The 18,255-nt window shown below is 39.6% G+C and overlaps 1 protein-coding gene across 4 annotated transcripts in view; it reads right to left on the bottom strand.

The window, feature by feature from the left end:
- PTPRZ1 (protein tyrosine phosphatase receptor type Z1) overlaps window positions 1-18,255 on the bottom strand; it is a 304,343-nt gene that overhangs the window by 34,566 nt on the left and 251,522 nt on the right. For all 4 annotated transcript variants that reach the window (XM_090042193.1, XM_090042195.1, XM_090042194.1 and 1 more), the window contains exons 14-20: window positions 16,176-16,267; window positions 11,403-11,488; window positions 9,162-9,182; window positions 8,910-9,006; window positions 7,165-7,247; window positions 5,377-5,511; window positions 776-910 (exon numbers count right to left, since the gene is read on the bottom strand). In XM_090042193.1, the coding sequence (XP_089898319.1) occupies window positions 776-910; window positions 5,377-5,511; window positions 7,165-7,247; window positions 8,910-9,006; window positions 9,162-9,182; window positions 11,403-11,488; window positions 16,176-16,267 (649 nt within the window). The remainder of the gene's footprint in view (window positions 1-775; window positions 911-5,376; window positions 5,512-7,164; window positions 7,248-8,909; window positions 9,007-9,161; window positions 9,183-11,402; window positions 11,489-16,175; window positions 16,268-18,255) is intronic.

Genomic DNA, 18,255 nt, shown 5'->3' on the forward strand with positions numbered 1-18,255 from the left:
AAAACCAGACTGTGACCACCTTCATTAGCATTACTCCCAATCTGAGTAACAGGAGAATCTGGATGGATATTTTCACGATGCTTCTCAAATAACTCATGATAGCTGGAATATTTGCACTGGTATCATCAGCATTGCACTGATGTAAATAAGTAGCTGACAGACAATACAATCTCCTAAATAGGAGAACTTTGTTGAATTCAGTGGAGAATTATCCCCAAGACAATCTTGGATAAAATTATATTTGGATAAAGTTACACCTTAAGTTGCTTTGTCTGTGCCCATGCTAGCAAGTTATTGCTTGCTTCTCCGCTGCCTAGTGGCAAATCACAGTAAGAGCCACCTAATGTATAAGCTACCCCAAGATGTCTGCACTGATTATTCTGGTGTAATTTACAGCACAAAACTGTTGTAAATTACATAAGATACATGACTGTCTGTTCATGCCTGTACTTGTTAAGAAAGAGAACGTATATTCTCAATAGCAATTACCATTAATATTCTAAATGGGCATTAGATAGGGAACATGTTTCTCTTCTGAAGTTGAAGAAAGTTTTGTCTGTCTGTCTTTGACCTTAAGGTTATGACCCTATCGGCGTAGGCATATTCTTTCAGTCTTGGCACAGTTGAGTACTCAACCTTGTAATAGCTAGATCTAGCTGAAAATCTGAAGGATTCAACTGTTAATATGTAACATCAAGCAGTTAATATTTATTTTTAAGTTCTGAATGTTATAAAAAATGCCTGTGTCCAGACAGTCCTCTGAGATGTCACCAACCTTTTTGACCTTGGTGTTTCTAATAGTAAAATTCCTCACAGTGTAATAGGCAAGTATATGAACGCTCTTCTGAGTCACCAAAAAATTCCCATATTCTTCACTACCATCAGCAGGCCAGTATTGGTCACACTTCCTCTGTTATAAAAAATAAAAACATGGTTTGAAAATATATCAGTAAAATGAAGTAATTTGAGGGTACAAAATCCCATAAAAGTCAATGGGAATTCCATATATACCAAGTTTAGCATAGCTGATCATTAGTTCAACAAGTTTCTAAGTGTATTTATGTATTAGCACAGATATGTTATATAAAAGAACATTTTCATTCAGGATATGCTGAAGAGAAGTGAAACCTAGAATAAGTCCTCAGAGCTTTAAGCACATTTTAAAAATGTAATGCTTTTTATCCTTTCACATCACAAAAAGAAATATCATTCAGTATTGAAGCAATATGAACTGGAACCCATGTGTTATGTCCTCAGCTAAGCCCAGCTCCATGCACAGCTACTCCTGCAGTGTGGAGCGGGGTCAGGTCAGAAGCAGCTCTGGCCTCCCTACTGTGCCTATGTCGACCCGGGCAGTGGTGGGTTCCTTCTTCCAGCACCTGTTCCTGGCCAGCAGGGGACACCTGGGGGCTGGGGTAGGGCAGGGAGCAGGTGCTGGAAGGAGAAACCTGTGTGCTGCCACCCTTGACCCAACTGAGCCCAGCACCCCATGCAGCTTCTTCCTGCAGTCTCCAGCAGGAGCAGGGCAGGAGCAGCTCTAGGGTTTCATCCATATCTGGGTCAGCTGGAGACAACAGGAGTGATAGCAGCCACCCCCTTTTCCCCCCTTCAAGCACCTGATTCTGGCTTGATCCATGCCTCTCCTGCATTCGCCCATGGTCTGGGGGCAGTGTGCCAAACACCCTCTGGTAAATCTTGGATCTACCCGTACTGTGAAGTCTCCATTTTTAAAAATTTCAGGACAAACATTTATGGTGGGAAAAATGTTTTACAAAACCTAAGTTATTTTATGCTTGCTTTTGAGATGAAAACCTGCATTCTCTTAGTGCTTAAAATAGCAAAGACTTTTGTTCAGATGCAGATTCGTGCACATTTTGATCTAAATGTCACTCTTCATACACTAACTTCTTGATATCATCGTTTTATGAATGAGATGAATTCTGGACAATTATAACAAATTTATGTGATATTACAAATGAAATGGAAGAAGCCATGGATAAATATATAAATAGTGACACTAATTTGGAAAGTACTGTAAATAGTTTTCTGGGGGTGTTTTAGTAACTCCTTACCCAACTCAGAAAGCAAAAACTGTTTACAAAGCACATTAAGAGGAAAAGACAATAACTTATTTTATAACTATTTAAATCTAAAGACTCTCTTTCACAATCGTGTATGTTAAAAAGTTTATTAAGACCTGAAGGACTTTGATACAGGAACGAAAAACACTTGGGTCAGCCTTCTCAATTCCCAGCCCAAGTCCTTCATTCAAGACCCTGGATGCCTTGGTCCACTCTCGGCCGCACATCCATTTTATTTTAAGGGCTAGAGTAGATGACCTTAAGAGGTCCCTTTCAGCAACGCTTTTCTTAACCTTTGATGGTACTAAAAGGTTATGATAGAAAACGAAGTAAAAGCCACTAGCATAGAGATGTTCTAGCAGTTTCCTGCCAAAAAGACAAAAGCTTAATTATAACATTAAGAAAAATTACATCTCTGCTTCACAGTCAAAAGCAGGTTGCACATTCTCATTCACTAAAAATGCTACCAAGACCTTTCCATGACGATATTGAACCAATGAAAGGTGGCAATAGACAATATCCGACTCCAGCAAAGCTCCAGAAAAGAGTTCCTACTTACACCTTCAGGGAGATTACAGAAAAGGATATACATTTCTCTGAACTGAGACATTTCTTCGTCCTTACATTCTCTGAAATTTACTAATTTTGTACAGTGGTACGACAACGTAAGTAAAGTCTGGTAAATAGAAATGGTGGGATTTAATTGAGATGAAAGATTCTTGATATTAATTAAACTGGATTTTTCAAGATAGCTTCTTGAATGGTTTTTTAAAAAGTAACTGAATCTAGACACTTTCTTTGGGTCCATAGGACTTAGTAAAAATCACTCAATGTTATCTTTTTATAAATTATTTCAGTTGTTATCCACAATAAAATAAACAGGATTTGCCATCTGTTAAACAAAATTCCCTGTCCCTATAGACTGTTTAGTTATCTAGGATAGGCAAAAAAGGACACACTACTGATACTGGGATCAATATCATTTTATCTTATATAGGACAAAGTGTCTCCAGAGAGACCAGTCTATGCTTAAGATATAAACCATGTTAAAACTCTCCACAGAGAACTATACAGAAGAGACTGTATCTGAGGCCCATGGCAGACATTAAACTTAAGACATGATAAACTAGTTAATAGCCTTACAGTGTAACCTGGTTCAGATGATTAATGGTGTAATAAAAGAAACTTGCCACAAAGTTATTACATATATTTTGATCATTAGTTGATCATTATACCAGGCTCTTCCTGCACTAACAAATACAGTGTGATTTGGATCTGATCTCCGATCCCAAAATCATGCCTTCTGTCATGCACGCGTGCGACTGTTAGATCCCATCACACCTTTAAATTAACTTCTGTCAGTGGCCTGAAACACTCATTGTTTGCTGCTTGTGTTCTGTTTTCTCAATTTGTTATATTTTTTCTGTAATAATAAAATAGTGATAGATACTCAGAGGCAGAGGGAGCAAAAATTATTTGGGGGGGTGGGGGCTGAGCATGTGCCCACATGCATGCACTCACCCTCCCAGCAGGTAAGTCTGTGGGGGAAGGGGCAGGGGGATGGGAAAGGGCCATGGGGGGAGCAGATCGAGGCCCCAGCAGTGAGGGAGGGAGCAGGGCACAGGCAGGACCCACTCACTCCGTTCCCTGCTCCTGCCTGTGCTCCTCTCCCTCCCTCACCGCTGGGGCCATGATCTGCACCCCCCATGGCAGTGAGGGAGGGAGTGGGGGTGAAGCAGAGGCAGACCCTGCACAGCCGGGGCAGGGCGTGGGACAGAGCCATAAGTAGCTTGTCTGGGTGGTGGGGTGTGTGACCAAGATCTGCATGTGGGGTGAAGGTGGGCTGTGGGCTGGAGCCAGGCTCTTCCTGGTGGGGGGGTTGGGCCAGGCAGCGCTTGGGGCAGATAGTGGTGCATTGGGAGGGGGAGTTGGGGGACTATAACAAATTTTGAGGTGGCTGCAGCCCCCCTTTAACCCACCCTCCCAGGGCTGTCGCTACCCACCCTGAGTGCAGCCCAGCCCAGCCCTCACCACCAGGAAAAGCCTGGCATAGCCCCAGCCCTGGCCTGCAGCAGCAGTCCACCCTCATCCCATGCAGATCTGGGGGCACATGCCCCCCATGCCTCCCAGGGTGCATGTGGCAGCAGGACTCATGCCCCCCAGATGAGCTGCTCGTGGCCCTGCCCCAGTTGTGTAGAATCTGCCCCAGCCCCACTCCCTCCCTCACAGCTGCGTGTACACCCCTCCCTACCCCTGCTGCAGGAGCCAGAAACTCGCAGCCAGGCTGCCTTGAGTTCCTACTGTTGCCCCGCATTTGGGGGCGCTAAGCCCTGTTAGCACCCCTTTGTGCTGTCTATGTAGAGATTCTGATTATTTTGCTTCTCTCTGATCATGATTTAATCTAGGACTTGGCAGAAGCTCCATGTGACTAAAACCATGTTATCTGCATCCCTGTAACAACACTGAAAGAGAGAACCATTACAATTTGGCATATCATCAGGCTTGTCTAGTCTAGAATTATTGAATATTATGTATTTAATATTTAATATAATCAATCTTTAATATTTTTATTTTGTATTAACATTTAAGACACTTTTATGCATCACACTGGGCCCAATTATATGGTTTACTTATTATGTAAGTTATGTAAGCACTTTAGCAACACCTCATAGTCAACCATATCAAAATCTGCTGAAAGATTTATTAAGATCAACAGGGCACAGTTTCCCCTGCATAGCTCTAAGCAAAAACTGCTGCCCAAGTCCACAGATGCAGTCTTCATGCAATATCCAGGAGGAAAGCCAGACTGACAAAGGTCCAGGAATCCATTCAAGAACCTGTGCCAAAAAAAAAGGTGTGGGGACTGGGGGCGGTGGAAACAGGGTAATACATGACTGGGGAGTCAGCATTAAAAGTTGGTTTCTAGAATAGACTCTGGCCAATTGCAGATTTAAGAATCTCTGGTACTCTGCCCTCACAGAGGGAAGTAATGACATCTCTCCACCAACCGTGGTCCTAGTCCCCCTAGCCAGTTTACTGAGATCTGCAAGATCCCCCTGGGAGGATGGGGATCTGCACCTTTAGAAGGCCTCATCCTGAATAAGATCTAAGATGATTGCCTTTTTTATCTACCACTGATCTTGCATTAATCAGCAGATTAGTGTCTTCACTTGCTATGACTCTTACAGCAACAGAATTAGAAAAAGACATGGGAACAGGCACCTAAAAAGAGAAATCTTAGTATGTGTCATCAGTACTAAACAGGTAATATAAAGGTACATAAAGGTTTTCATACTCTTCCTTTCTCAACAAGGTTAGTTATCATCACAATGACTTCCACATTGTGCTCCCATATCATTCTCCAGAAATCTTCTGCTGTTGATTTTAATGGTCCTTGAGCTGCAATATAAGCTTTTGGCTTGTTGTAACCCTAAATTAAAATAAAATAAATGTAACTTGTTAGTTTACAGTGGGTGCATCTACACAAGACACTTAACTTCGCATTAGCATAGTTTACTATTAAATAAATATGCACGTCTACACATGTACATGCTTACTTTGCAGTAAACCTCCGTAATACCAAGTAAATTTGCTACCTGCAAATGCAAGTAGCAAATTTACTTGGCATTAGTAATGGCACTGTAGCACTCATGTAGATGCCTGACTGGGAACAAAATCAGATCCCAGTCAGCCATTCACCAGGGGCAGAAGATGGCTTCCTGGCCCCAGGAGCTGCTTGCTGCCGGGGTGGGCTTCGTCACAGGAGCCCGGGTGGGGACTATGCCCTCTGTTCTGAGATCACAATCACGGAGTAGGGCTGGGAGATCATTATCGGCCAGCCCAAGCACCACAGTTGTGGAGTTCAGGCTAGGACATAAAGGTCTCCCAGTGTAAGTCCTGTGCCCACGGAGCTCAAGATGGGACCTACCCCTGACCAAGACAGTTCCCAGCCAGCCCTAGGGTATACAGGGAAGCATGTGCAGCCTGGCAGTGGCTGAGGACTATTCTGTTTCCGGTAGTCCCCAGCCAGCTTCAAGCTGCACATGCGGACTTCCTTGTGCAGCCTGGGGCTTGCCAGGAACTGTCCCAGTCAGGGGCAGGTCCCAGCCCTGTGCCCCAGTTGGGTGATGAAAGCACAAGGCTTGGAAAGAGCTGCAGGGCTGGGGTAGGTCCCAGGCCCCTGCCCCAATCTGCCAGCACTATCCCCTGACACCTGTCTCCTGGCCCAGTGCTCTCTGTCAGGCCCTTGGCTAGCACCCAGGGGGAGCCTAGAACTCCCCCTGGTGGCAACAAGGGCCAACTGCAGGGCTGTAGGGAACTGGGTGAGAATTTTCTCCTTAACCCTTGCATGTGTAGACATGCCCAGTTTATATGAAAAAAGGTGCTAGGGAGAGAACATGATATTTTAGACATGTATTATGTTGAAAATCCTCATGCATTTTTACACATTTTTTGCAGTGATAAGCATACCATTCAGATATAACCTGTGGTAGATGCAATGTGGATGGAATTACTATGTCAGTGTGCAACATCCCAACAAAAGGAATAGAATCTGAATACATATTAAACTACTCTCTGTTCTGGCAGAATATTGACATAATAGCTTTTTAGAAAACATCTTCTATGATATTAATGTGTGAAATAAAACAGTATCATTCATATGAATGATGGGGTTACTAAAATTAAATAAATGATACTTCCCAAGGCTGACCGGAATGGCAGATACATTTCATGTGATTATACCAGACAGAAGAATTAAGTAACATACTAACTTTTGCAAATTCTTAAAAATACTCCACTTTATTCAGAGTGGAGATACTTTGTATAACTTCATAGGACATAAAATCCCCCACTGTTCTGAAGACTCTACAATAGCTGCATGCAAGAAGATGGGTTCAAGATGGAATTAGAGATTTATCTGTATATCATCTTTTGTGGGATTAGAGTTAAATCCTTAAATATCCTTTTAAAGGCCTTTTATTTACAAATATTTAAGAATTTATGTATTTTATGAAACCTGAATGGTGCAGCACCTCAGCCATCTTAGAAATATATGGACAGAATGATAAATAAATGCACTTACATCAACATAGTTGGCATTAATATAATCAGTCAGTTTTCCATCCTTTTCTGCAAGCTGTGCTAGCTTAACTCTAGTGTGATCATCTGCAGTGAAACCAACAGATAAAATAAGCACAGCATTTAAAAAAGCACAGTTCTTTTCCTGCAAGAAACTTTTCAAAGTTAAATAAGGTAACTGAATTTCAGTATATTTATACGGGTAGTACAGTGATGACTACAGAGAATCAGACGGAAATTTTCAGTCTGGAAAAATGTAAGCTAATACACAGCAGGAACTGGATTTCAAAAACAGTAAGAAGCTTATTTAAGGGGTGAGGAAAAGATGATCACCGTGTCAGTTACATATATAGAATTCCATTTTTAAGTGAACAGAAAATGTGTACATACAACTGATAGGAAGATAAGGTTCCTATGAAAAATAGCATTATCCTGCTATGGGTGATGTAAGTTTGATAATGAATAAAGACCTGGCCATGAATTTGTAGTGAGATACAAAAGCAGCAGCAGCAAATAATAATAACAGCAGCAACAGCGGTTTGGGCAGGTTATACAGATACACTCTTCATTAGAGACCATAAACAAAGTTTTTAGGTCAGATGTGACTCAGTTTACATTAACCTTTGTGGGCATAAACTGGGGTTCTATAGCTAGCCTCTGAGGTAACTGGCTGCACTGAGTGGCCACAACCTCTCCTGCATTTGGGACATATAGGCAGCCGGTATCCTTAAAACATGAACTGCTCTGGAAAGTTTTAGTGCTATGAATTATCTTTAAAAACCTTCCAGAAAATTACCAAAATGATGTGGATAGTACTCCTATAAAGCATCAGATGCAAATTGCTAACTGCCTTTCCATCATGGTGAAATCCCAGTGGAATATAGCAAGTATCCTTGGTATTGGAGATATAATTTTCACGTTCATTTGCCAGATGTGCTGAATTTGTCCTTTTATCAATAACGTTCTGTGACAACTACTCCAAGAAGACTTATTTAATTCTGCAATAGGCAACCATTTCCTGGGGTGGTATCTGTTATTGGACCAACTATGTAGTTGGGATCAAATTAGACAAGCTTTCAAATGCAAGACATTCCTCATCAGGTCTGAGTATTTTGTTACCAGAAAATATTGATAAAATGCAAAGTTCAGAACAAAATAAGGAACATAAATGATCAGGAAGCTAGAGGCACTGACTTCAAAAAAAGATTGAGAAATAGAAATTAAGACATTTTAGCTAAAAATTACTGGGCTAGTGAGAGAGGAAAAGCAATTGAAAAATTTGTTCTAGGTAATGAAACTCATTAATAAATCACCTTCAGTAATAAATCAGACTGGTCACAATACAACCTGAAAACTGTGGACCTATACTTATACAGCAAATACAGATCCTGAGTTTCTGCAGCCTCCTAAAGAGGATAAATCATCCTTATTCCAGCTCAAAGATGGATTAACTTTGGTAATCAAAACAGAGCTTCCTTGGCATTATAATGAAGTCTGCCATCCTTTTTTGGCTTGTCACAAAAGCCTAAATAGGCCTCAATAACAAATGATATTTTGTTATGGAAGTAGAATTTCAGAGAAATAACTTAACAAGATGTGAAAAGCTATTTTGCTTCTCACAGAACATTTTGCCTTAATAGGAGCCCTATTTTTCAGATCAGCATGAATATTTTCCTGTGATAACACATAAGTCTACAATTTTCCACATTGACCTCTAAGATACAACACCAAGTGTATGTGTTTACTTACAGGCAACAATATTTATGTATCGATTCTTATTCTTGTTGTCTGGGTGATTAGAGCTGTCTGATGTAATACCTAGATCTACAGTACAGCTCTGGATTTCCTGAAAAGAAAATGTACAAGTGCTATTTGAATAAATAATAGCTCAAATGTAAAGTCTTACAATAGGAGTTAAAATAAAAAACCCCCACAACCGTATACTGAATTATATTACCAACTACTACTTTTCTAAAAAAGTGCAGTGAAATAATTTCTTACCTGGTAAAACTCTTTCAGTGTCTAATGAGGGAATGAATGCAAAGAAAGTAAAAAAAAAAATCAAATTCCACAGCACACAACAAATGGATAAAAGTGCTTATACACGTTACAATTATAATGGAAAACAATTATGGTCATGCAATACATATGTTTACAATACAGGAATAAAGCTGAATATTTTTGACGTAATACATGCAAGGAAAAGAAATGAACAATTCTGAATAATAGTTTTCATGATAAAGACTGACTTAACTTAGGCTATAGGCCCGAGAGCACTTATGCACATGAGTAATTTCTTCATGTTCAATAAATATTTGTAGGTTCATAAAGGTTCACAGGATCAAGTCATTAATTCTTGGTCCATGTTACTGGGTTAAATTTTTATTTCTTTCTTATCAAAATAAAAAAATAATAATAAACAAGAATTCTTATGCTTTTATTGAAGTAAATTTTAAAACTTCAATTGAGAAGCACTGTGTGCACTGTTTATACATTCATGTGATAATATTCTGATATATTAAGGCCTGATACTGTAACACTTATTCACAGAAGCTGTTGTACTGCATCCAATGCATTAATAAGGACTGCTTAATGGTTCCACAATCAAGGGCAAAAGCCATAACATTGTACAAAATCTTGACAGTATTAATTCAGTTTTTATTTGATGGAGTCCTTAATTTCAAGAGGAAGCTCAAGCTCCTCTAAAATTGCACACTGTTAAGCAGGAACTATATTCCTGTGGTCTAAACAAATAATAATCATGTTTCTTGGTATGTTCAGGGACTCATCCTAGTTTTTTAAGATAAAAAAAGAATACAAGGAAAGGTTGCTAGCCACAGCTTAAGATTATTAACCTGCTAAATTAGGTTTTGAAATATAATTTTGTTTTATAATAACAGAAGTAAAACTATTGGAATAGTAGTTCTGACAGCTCTGCAAAGACTACAACTTCAGTTCAGTCTTGCATGTTTTGTAAATACTGCAGGGGTAGAGAGAAAACTGAGGGCAGCTATTCTGGGGCAGTTTACAGACCAAGCAAGGACTTTAGGTGACAGATAGGGAGCTTGGGTTCCCCGTTAGGCACAACGACACTATGAATAAACTCGGTTTTGAACAACATATTTTGAATAACTGTGCTGTCTGTACCACAATGGGAAATTGAGAGTAAAGGGTATGCTTTGTACACTGGATTCCTATTTATGGTGGAACACTGGTGTATTTGGCTGAGAACTAATGGGAGAATGTCTGTATGCCATATAGGTTGAGTTTTAGGATTTCTGTCTATGAAGGAAATGTTTAAGAGTAGGGTAGGTGAATGTAGAAGAATTTCTGGCTTAAATTGAGAATGGGCTGAGAAACAAAATGAAACAATCTGAAAAGGTTTCCTCAATTCTAGGGTTGTTTTTTTTTTGGTTTTTTAAAAATTGCAACTATAAAATGCTAAGAGAGTTTAAAATTAATAAAAATGATTTAATTAACAATCTTAAATATGCCCCCGCAATTTATTTATTTTGGAGTGCATCTATAAGATTTAACAATGAATCTTTGAATATAAAAATAGAACTGTTGATTCTTATTTTATAAATTATCTTGACAAATATGTTAATAAATGTATGCAAATACAATACATGATAAAATAAAAATGTTTATCAAAAGCCTTTTAATGACCTACGTATGAGAATTTTAATTTACACTGAAATTCATTAGTTACAAAGGGCAAAATGAATTAACTGTAGGATGAAATCAATTGTGTCAATTTTGAGAAACACATATTATACAATAACATAATAAGTCCAGGATTCTCACTCCCATATATGTATCATTTCACTTGGTAATCAGAACTCTAGGAAGATGTAGCCATTTACAATTTTTTTGTATAAAAGTTTTGAATAAGCCAGGCAAGTATCTGCAAAGTTTAACTGGTTTTATTATTGAAAAACACTTTTAAAAAATGTATATCTGATGAATTGCAGTGTGTAATTTTACTATTATATTTGGATAGTCTTTCAGTAGTAGCTGAGCTGAGCCAGAATTCTTATTTGGACCCCAGTGCTGCTAACAGTAAGTGCTTATCTGTATGTATATTAGTAATCTTATCAGGTTCAAGGTACTCGCATCCATAAACATTTTCAGGACTGGTTCCACAATGAGGATAGAATATCTAATTCTTTATTTTCAAATGCAGTGTGTTCTGACATTATTTGTAGCTTTATTAAAAAAAAAGATATTATAGAACCATACCTCAAATTCTTCAGTAAAACCATTACTTGCATGTAAATCTGCAACGTGTTTTGGAAAATGTTTTATTGGAATTGCTCCAACATCATCTAAGTGGTAAGAAAAAACAAACAAAACAATTTAGTGAGGTATAAAAAGCTGGAGCAATACAAAAAGTGTGTCATATTTAAGCATAGTTATAAAACATTCCATAATAAACTACGCGCAAGAACTTTTGAGATTTGTATTTCTTTTAAAATCATAATTGCTCTTTAACACTATTTACATTATGCTTAATAATACGTATTTAAAAGTCTATTGTGAAATGAGACATTCTCTCCCTCCACCTTTGACAGGACTCCATTTCTGCCTCATTTCTGCCTTGCCATCATATGTTCCCAACTAAGGAACAGATCCAGCAAGATGTTGAATGTACCCTGTGAACTGAAGAACGTTATGAACTCCCACCAAAACCAAAGTGAATGGAGAATTTTAGCAACTTGCTGGAGCGTGTTTGAAGTGAGGAAGGAAGTAGAGCTTGAGCTCTTCGGTTATTCTGGCAAAGACCAAAAAAGGGGAAATTAGATACCAGAGCCAAAATACTTTGAGTTACCTGGTACTATGTTGGGTGTGTGGGGCCCTATTAAACAACATAGTTTAGTCTAGGGGTGGGCAATTATTTTGGGCGGAGGGCTGCTTACTGAGTTTTGGCAAGCCATCAAGGGCTGCATGATAGGCAGCCAGGGGCAGATAAATATTAATTTAACTAAATTTTTTTAGGGGCCCCGTGGGCCAGATAGAATGGCCTGGTAGGCTGCATCTGCCCCCCCAGGCCACATTTTGCCCACCCCTGGTCTAGTCATATGGACTCAATCCTGGGAAAGTAATTTAACTTCATGCAATATCATGGCTTTACGTGATGCATGTGTCTGCTCCAAAGTCAAAGAAAGATAAAAACTTTTCTCTCTCTTTCACTTCTGGAATGAGTAATTCCTGAAATATTTTTTTCTCTATTTGTTGTACATATAATAGTTTCTGTGGCTGTAATAATTTTTGTGCCTGATCCCAAGAAACATTGAGCATCTGTAAACTCTCAGAATTGGGCTGGATAATTCAGTTCTTAACTCCAGATATTTTCTCAAAGGCACTTCTCATCAAATCAACATTAACAGGAATTATACACATAAGGAAAGACTTTTTGGATAGCAAAAGTAAAATATTTACACTCTTGATTCTCTTAATACAGAAATGTGAAGAATTGATAGTGAATTTTCAGGTTGATATTTATATTTCAGGACATCTTTCTACTATATATATAGAAAAATACTTGTGTACAGAATATTCATTAAGGATCATATAAAAAACCTTCGAGACTTTTAGTCTGTAGATCTCCAAGAATTCTTATGCTATGCAAACAAAGTCATCTGTTCTGTTAATTAGTTGTTAAAAGGCCCTACATATTATCTTAAGTAGTTTTGGCTCTAGAGAAAGATTTTTTTCCCCCTTTTCAGGGATTAAGCATTATTATTTCACAACGTTGAATTTCATAACTGTTTTATATGACAAGGAAACATCAGAAGCATTGAACAAGGAACAGTTATTTACATCAACAGATGTTCATCATTTAACCACCTAATATTTTTAGGCTTCAGTTACCCAGAATTTGTTGATTTGTATTGATATCCATCTGTTCTCTCTTTTACACGAATGGACATGAATACTAAACTTGAATTAGCCAGTCAAGCCTAAGAAAAACAGCACAAATGTGTAATGCCACCTTCACACCTAGGAGAAGGATCCTGGCATGAAATATGTCATTTAATGAGCTAAGATCATAGAAACAAGCACTATAATCCATACCAAAATATATAAAATGGCTTAAGCGTCCTTCCTGTTGGGTCTGATTCTTACTCATGAACAAAATCAGCAAAATTCCCATTGACTTCAATCAGTACAGGATCAAGTCCTGTTCTAATATGTTGTAAGTTTATAACCATTACCACAGAGAGTATGCAGAAGTTTGATTTGAAATGGTAACAAGATGGTTAAATGCTATACAAGTCTCTTCTATCCAGTGTATAAACAAATATTTTAAGCATTTCCTGAGTACTACAACCTTTTGATCTTAAAGAAAATAATTCTGGGAAGCAGCGTAGGCTCTTTTCCTCTGCAGCAAATTCTCCCCCCGGTTGATTTAAATGTATGTGAACAATAATATGTCTGTGGTGGGAACATCTGTGGTGGGAAGGGAGGCAGGTAAAACTGGGAGGGGCCTTGGACAGTCAAAGATTATAGCTTGTTTTTTTTTTAAATGAACAATACAAAGTTATACTGGAACTATGGAAGTATATCAATGGCTGACAGATGCCATAGGCATTGTTCAAAGGGTGGAATTGGTTTTAGCTCCACCCTAACAATCCAGCATTGCTTACTTAGGCACATGCCACTGACTCATTGAGTCATGCTACAAATCTCTAGTGCTTATCCCAGACATCTCTGGTGCTACTGAAAATTCACAGAAGAAATAAAGAATATCAAGAGAGATATAGAGTGTATTTGCAATTATTGTTCTAATTGCAATAATAGCTACCATTGCAGACTTCCTTTTTTGTTCTATGCACTAGGCTATTGGACTAAAAGTGAACACTGCCAAAATTGTCATTTTTTGTGATGCAGTGCTTTTGATGCAAGTTGGGCATGATTATACTGACTGTACTGAACAATTTTTGCACATGTGCAAAAAAGTTCCATGTATGCAGCTAAGGAATTTGCGGCTGATTTGTGGCTTCAAAGATTGTTCTTTGAAATTTAGCAGCTTAAATTCTGCCTAAGTTTCATGACCAAACTGGATTGACCTTGTTTACAATGGCAATACTTGTGAAATACGGTCTTATATCTTTTTGTGTAAATGTGGAAGAGTTTAGCTTACAGTTTTCTCAGGAATTTGGGAAATTTGCAGTGGTAGAAATAAATGCCCATCCATAGCCTAACTCTCCTCTCTCTCATAGCACCAAAAAGCTACTGCTGTCAGTACCCCTTATGTTCAGAAATAATATTCCCCTCTCTTACTAGGGAAGAACAAGGGAGGGAAAGGATACTGTTCTCTCTTGGTGTCTGTTGGGAGAAAATAACTCAAATAAATGCAGTAGGGATAAAAATACAATTTAATACCCCTTTGCATTTAGATTGTTTAAATACCTTTTATATGAAGATAAGTGAGACAGAAAAACAGACAACTCTGGTAAATATTGCAACTGAGGATTGAACCAAGACTTTGGCTCCCCAATAGATGGCAGACTTACTGAAAGGAGGAAGATGCAACTATATATACTTCCGTGCATTACCCTACTCCATGGGGAGTCATAAGCTGTATATTCAGGGCAGTGCAGGTTGTAGGGAGAGGCTTACTAGAAGGTGTAAAGACAGGAGATATACTAATTCAGAAAACTCCTGGGCAGTCTCTGGCTCTAAGTCAGAAGTGCTTCACTCAGATACAACATCCTGAAGAGGAGTAGCAGTACTGGTCTGCCTTTTTTAGGGATAAAGCCTCTTTACAAGCACAGATGACTCCACTGAATGGAAATGGGTGCAATGCCAAATTCATATACGCCTTAAAAGTGAATTAAACAATTGCTTATGTCTCAGACCATACACAAGGAACCCTCATTTATCACCAGGGATCCTGGTTTTCCCTAAAAAATGCAAAATCTCTGAGGTGCCCCTTGCCCTCACCCATACCTCCTGATCCCCCAGCCCTGCTGTAGGGGGCTCCCACCTGGCAGGGCTATGGGGCCAGCGTCGTACTGGAACAAGGCAGTCCACAGCCCCCTGCCCCCCGCAGGAGGCACAGGCTGCTGCAGTGGAGCACAGCCTGGCTTCTCCCCCCGACTACTTGCTCAGGCCGGGGGGGAGGGGGGCTGCTCCCTCCCTTGGCGTGCACTTCTGAGGGGCTAGGGACACTCGTGCCCCCCACGTGCGTGGCGCAGTGGTTGCAGGCTCCCACCCTGCTGCCCTCCCCGGCGCTTCTGCAGCCTGGCGTGTGCGACTCTCTGCTGCAAAGACCTGCTGGAAGCTCCCAGTCGCCCTGGTGAGGCGCCCCCTGCCTGCGCGGCGGCTGCACGGCAGGTTGCACGCAGCACAGAGGCAGGCAGCTCCGATGTTCGCTGCGGCGCCGGGCTGCACGTGCCCCGGGGCACGTGGGTGCTCCCTGTCCCCCGGCGGAGCACACAGCAGCTGGGAGCAGTGTCCCCCCCCGGGGGAGCTGGCCCCACGCTCCCCGGCTGAGCCCCCTGCAGCCCTGTCCTGCTTCCTGCTGCGGCCCTGCAGCCATGCATTGCAGTCCTGGGCCACAAGGCCCAGGCACTGCCCAGCTGCCCAGTAGCGCCAACCCCAGCTCCAGCTTTGTTCAACTCCCTCCCTATGGGGGCCTCAATCCCCACCATTTACCTGCGGGAGCTGCTCTCCAGGCTGCCTGGGGCATGAGCATGTACATACAGTGCCCCTTGCCTGATCCTGCTCTTCCCACTCCCTCCCAGCACTGCCAGCCTGCAGGGAGCTCATTGCAAAACTGCAGAATCTGTGGATTTCTCTGGTAAAATGAGAAATCCACCTTTGCCTCTGGTAAAAGGTAAAATCTGTGGTTTACTCCATTTTCCTGTGAGAAATGTAAAACTCGGTTCTCTGTTTATCATATTGACCCATATACCAAACACTCCTGTTTAATAAAAGAAACTTCAATATTTGTCAGAGTTCTTCAACAGCTACCAATAATTCCCCAAACACTTCAAAATAAATTACCTGAGACTGGAAAGATTGGTGCAGGAGGAGTCGATATCACTCTAGGTGATGTGTTATCTTCTAAGTAAAAGTGAGCGGTCTGGAAGCATTTCCTTAAAGCAGAATAGAACAAAACAAAACAAAATCATAGGAATAAATACAAGAAACACATTTTTCTCTGAGATATCCTAGAATTTTGACAATATTAACTCAAAAATCAACTTTCTGAGATGTATTCTGAGGGATATCAAAACACATTTGCTATCATATAAATATTCATTTGAAATACAACCATGTTGCAGTGATAAGCAACAATATGCCTATAATCTAGGACCCCACAGCAGTCAAGATTAACTCAGCAGAATAAACATTTTCTTTTACCTGTACCAAATGCAGAAAAAAGATCAGACATGGTGAAAGTTGAGGGAACAAGACTGCACCTGGAGCTATTGTAGGTGATGCACAGCATTTTCAAGGGAAATGAAACTCCATTGTCCTAATCACTCATCCAAATTCACATGGTTAACTACTGTTCTTTTTCCTATTTTATGGACTGTGATATTCTGGAACTGGAATCGTGTTCAAAAACACTTCTGATAGTACAGGAAAAGATCTTTCTTAAAGCAGATACTGAAATGCAGTAAAAGGCAACATGCTGTGTAAAAGACAAAATGATACTCCTTAGGAGAAAAAAGTTCCTTCATAATGTAGCCATGGCACAGAGGAGTCTCTTAACCAAGTAGGTCATCATGATGCAAATAACTGAAAGCAAGGGAGTTTATGATTCCAGCAGATGCTAACCCTGTTGCAGAGAGGTTTAAGGATGAATACAAATGGAATCAACCTTAACTATGACCCATGCTGTTACCTGCATCTATTCCACACTCCAGATGTGAAGATAATAAGAGTAGCATCTGGTGAGAGCACACTGCAAGCTATTCAAGAGACCAAATAACCAACTGCTGCTTTAAGCATTGCACATTGTCCTTAATTAAAAAAAAATCTCCAGATAATTAAACCTGCTAATAACACTCTTTGCTGTGGGTCATTTAATCTATTTGAAATATTATTCACAACTGGCTTAATTTAGAAAGCAATACCTGTATCAGAGAAAATACTAATTTCATTTTATATTTATGTGCTTCCCTTCACTGAAAGCTATTGGCTAAAATGGTTTTATGGTCTTTTGCCATTTTTGTGGCTATTAACTTGCTAAATTCTTCTTGAGTATAGTTTCTCTGAATTAACAACACTGTACAGAGAATAAATGCACCATATAATTAATCTATGTGATGTTATAATCAAGTAGTCTTATCAAGCTTTTTGTATTTTGAAACAAGGGCGCTCAGTTTTCCTGGATTCAGTCACTCCCAGTCCTATCCAATATTATAAAACACCACCAGAATAATGTTTTCAGGAGAGAAAGATTTGGATTTCTGCAGAACAAATAAGTTAGGATGAAGACAGCAGATTCTCCTCCTAGGTTATGTGAAAGTTATGAGGAAAAATGCCACTGCCTCACCATTCATCACATCTATCATCTTTCCTCATTCCATTTATTGTACCACAATTAGCTATTTGCCTCATTTATCACCCTCCATTGTTTCATTTCCAAAACCTCTCCATAAATTTCCTATCCCATTATCTCAGTAATTTCAAACATGTTAATTTTACTTTTAAGGTTTCACTTTCTGTGATGCTCTACCTACATTTTGACTTGCCTTCTTATACACTGCTTTGTGCACATCCTTTCACAGCATCTGATGAAGTGTGCCTCAGCTCATGAAAACTTGTGCTATATATAATCAACTTAGTCTATGAGGTACAAATCTACCCAGCCTTCTACTTGACTTTAGATTAATACAGCTAACTACATCCCTTTGTGCTCTACTTCAGCCAACATTTTTGTGAATGTATTTATTCTAATGTCAATAAAATTCTTCCATAGCTCCTGATGTTTTATATTTTGCCTCATTTTCAGACTATTCTTTTTGCTAGTTTCATGATGGTCTTTATTGGTGAAATAGCCTCCAAGTCCACTATGACAACAGCCTAAGTGGATCACCAAGAACTCTTTGTGCTGAATCAACTTATATAGTAC

Source organism: Crocodylus siamensis, chromosome 4, assembly GCF_052110815.1.
Source record: "Crocodylus siamensis isolate JL-2025a chromosome 4, ASM5211081v1, whole genome shotgun sequence".
In the NCBI taxonomy this organism is placed as follows: domain Eukaryota; kingdom Metazoa; phylum Chordata; order Crocodylia; family Crocodylidae; genus Crocodylus; species Crocodylus siamensis.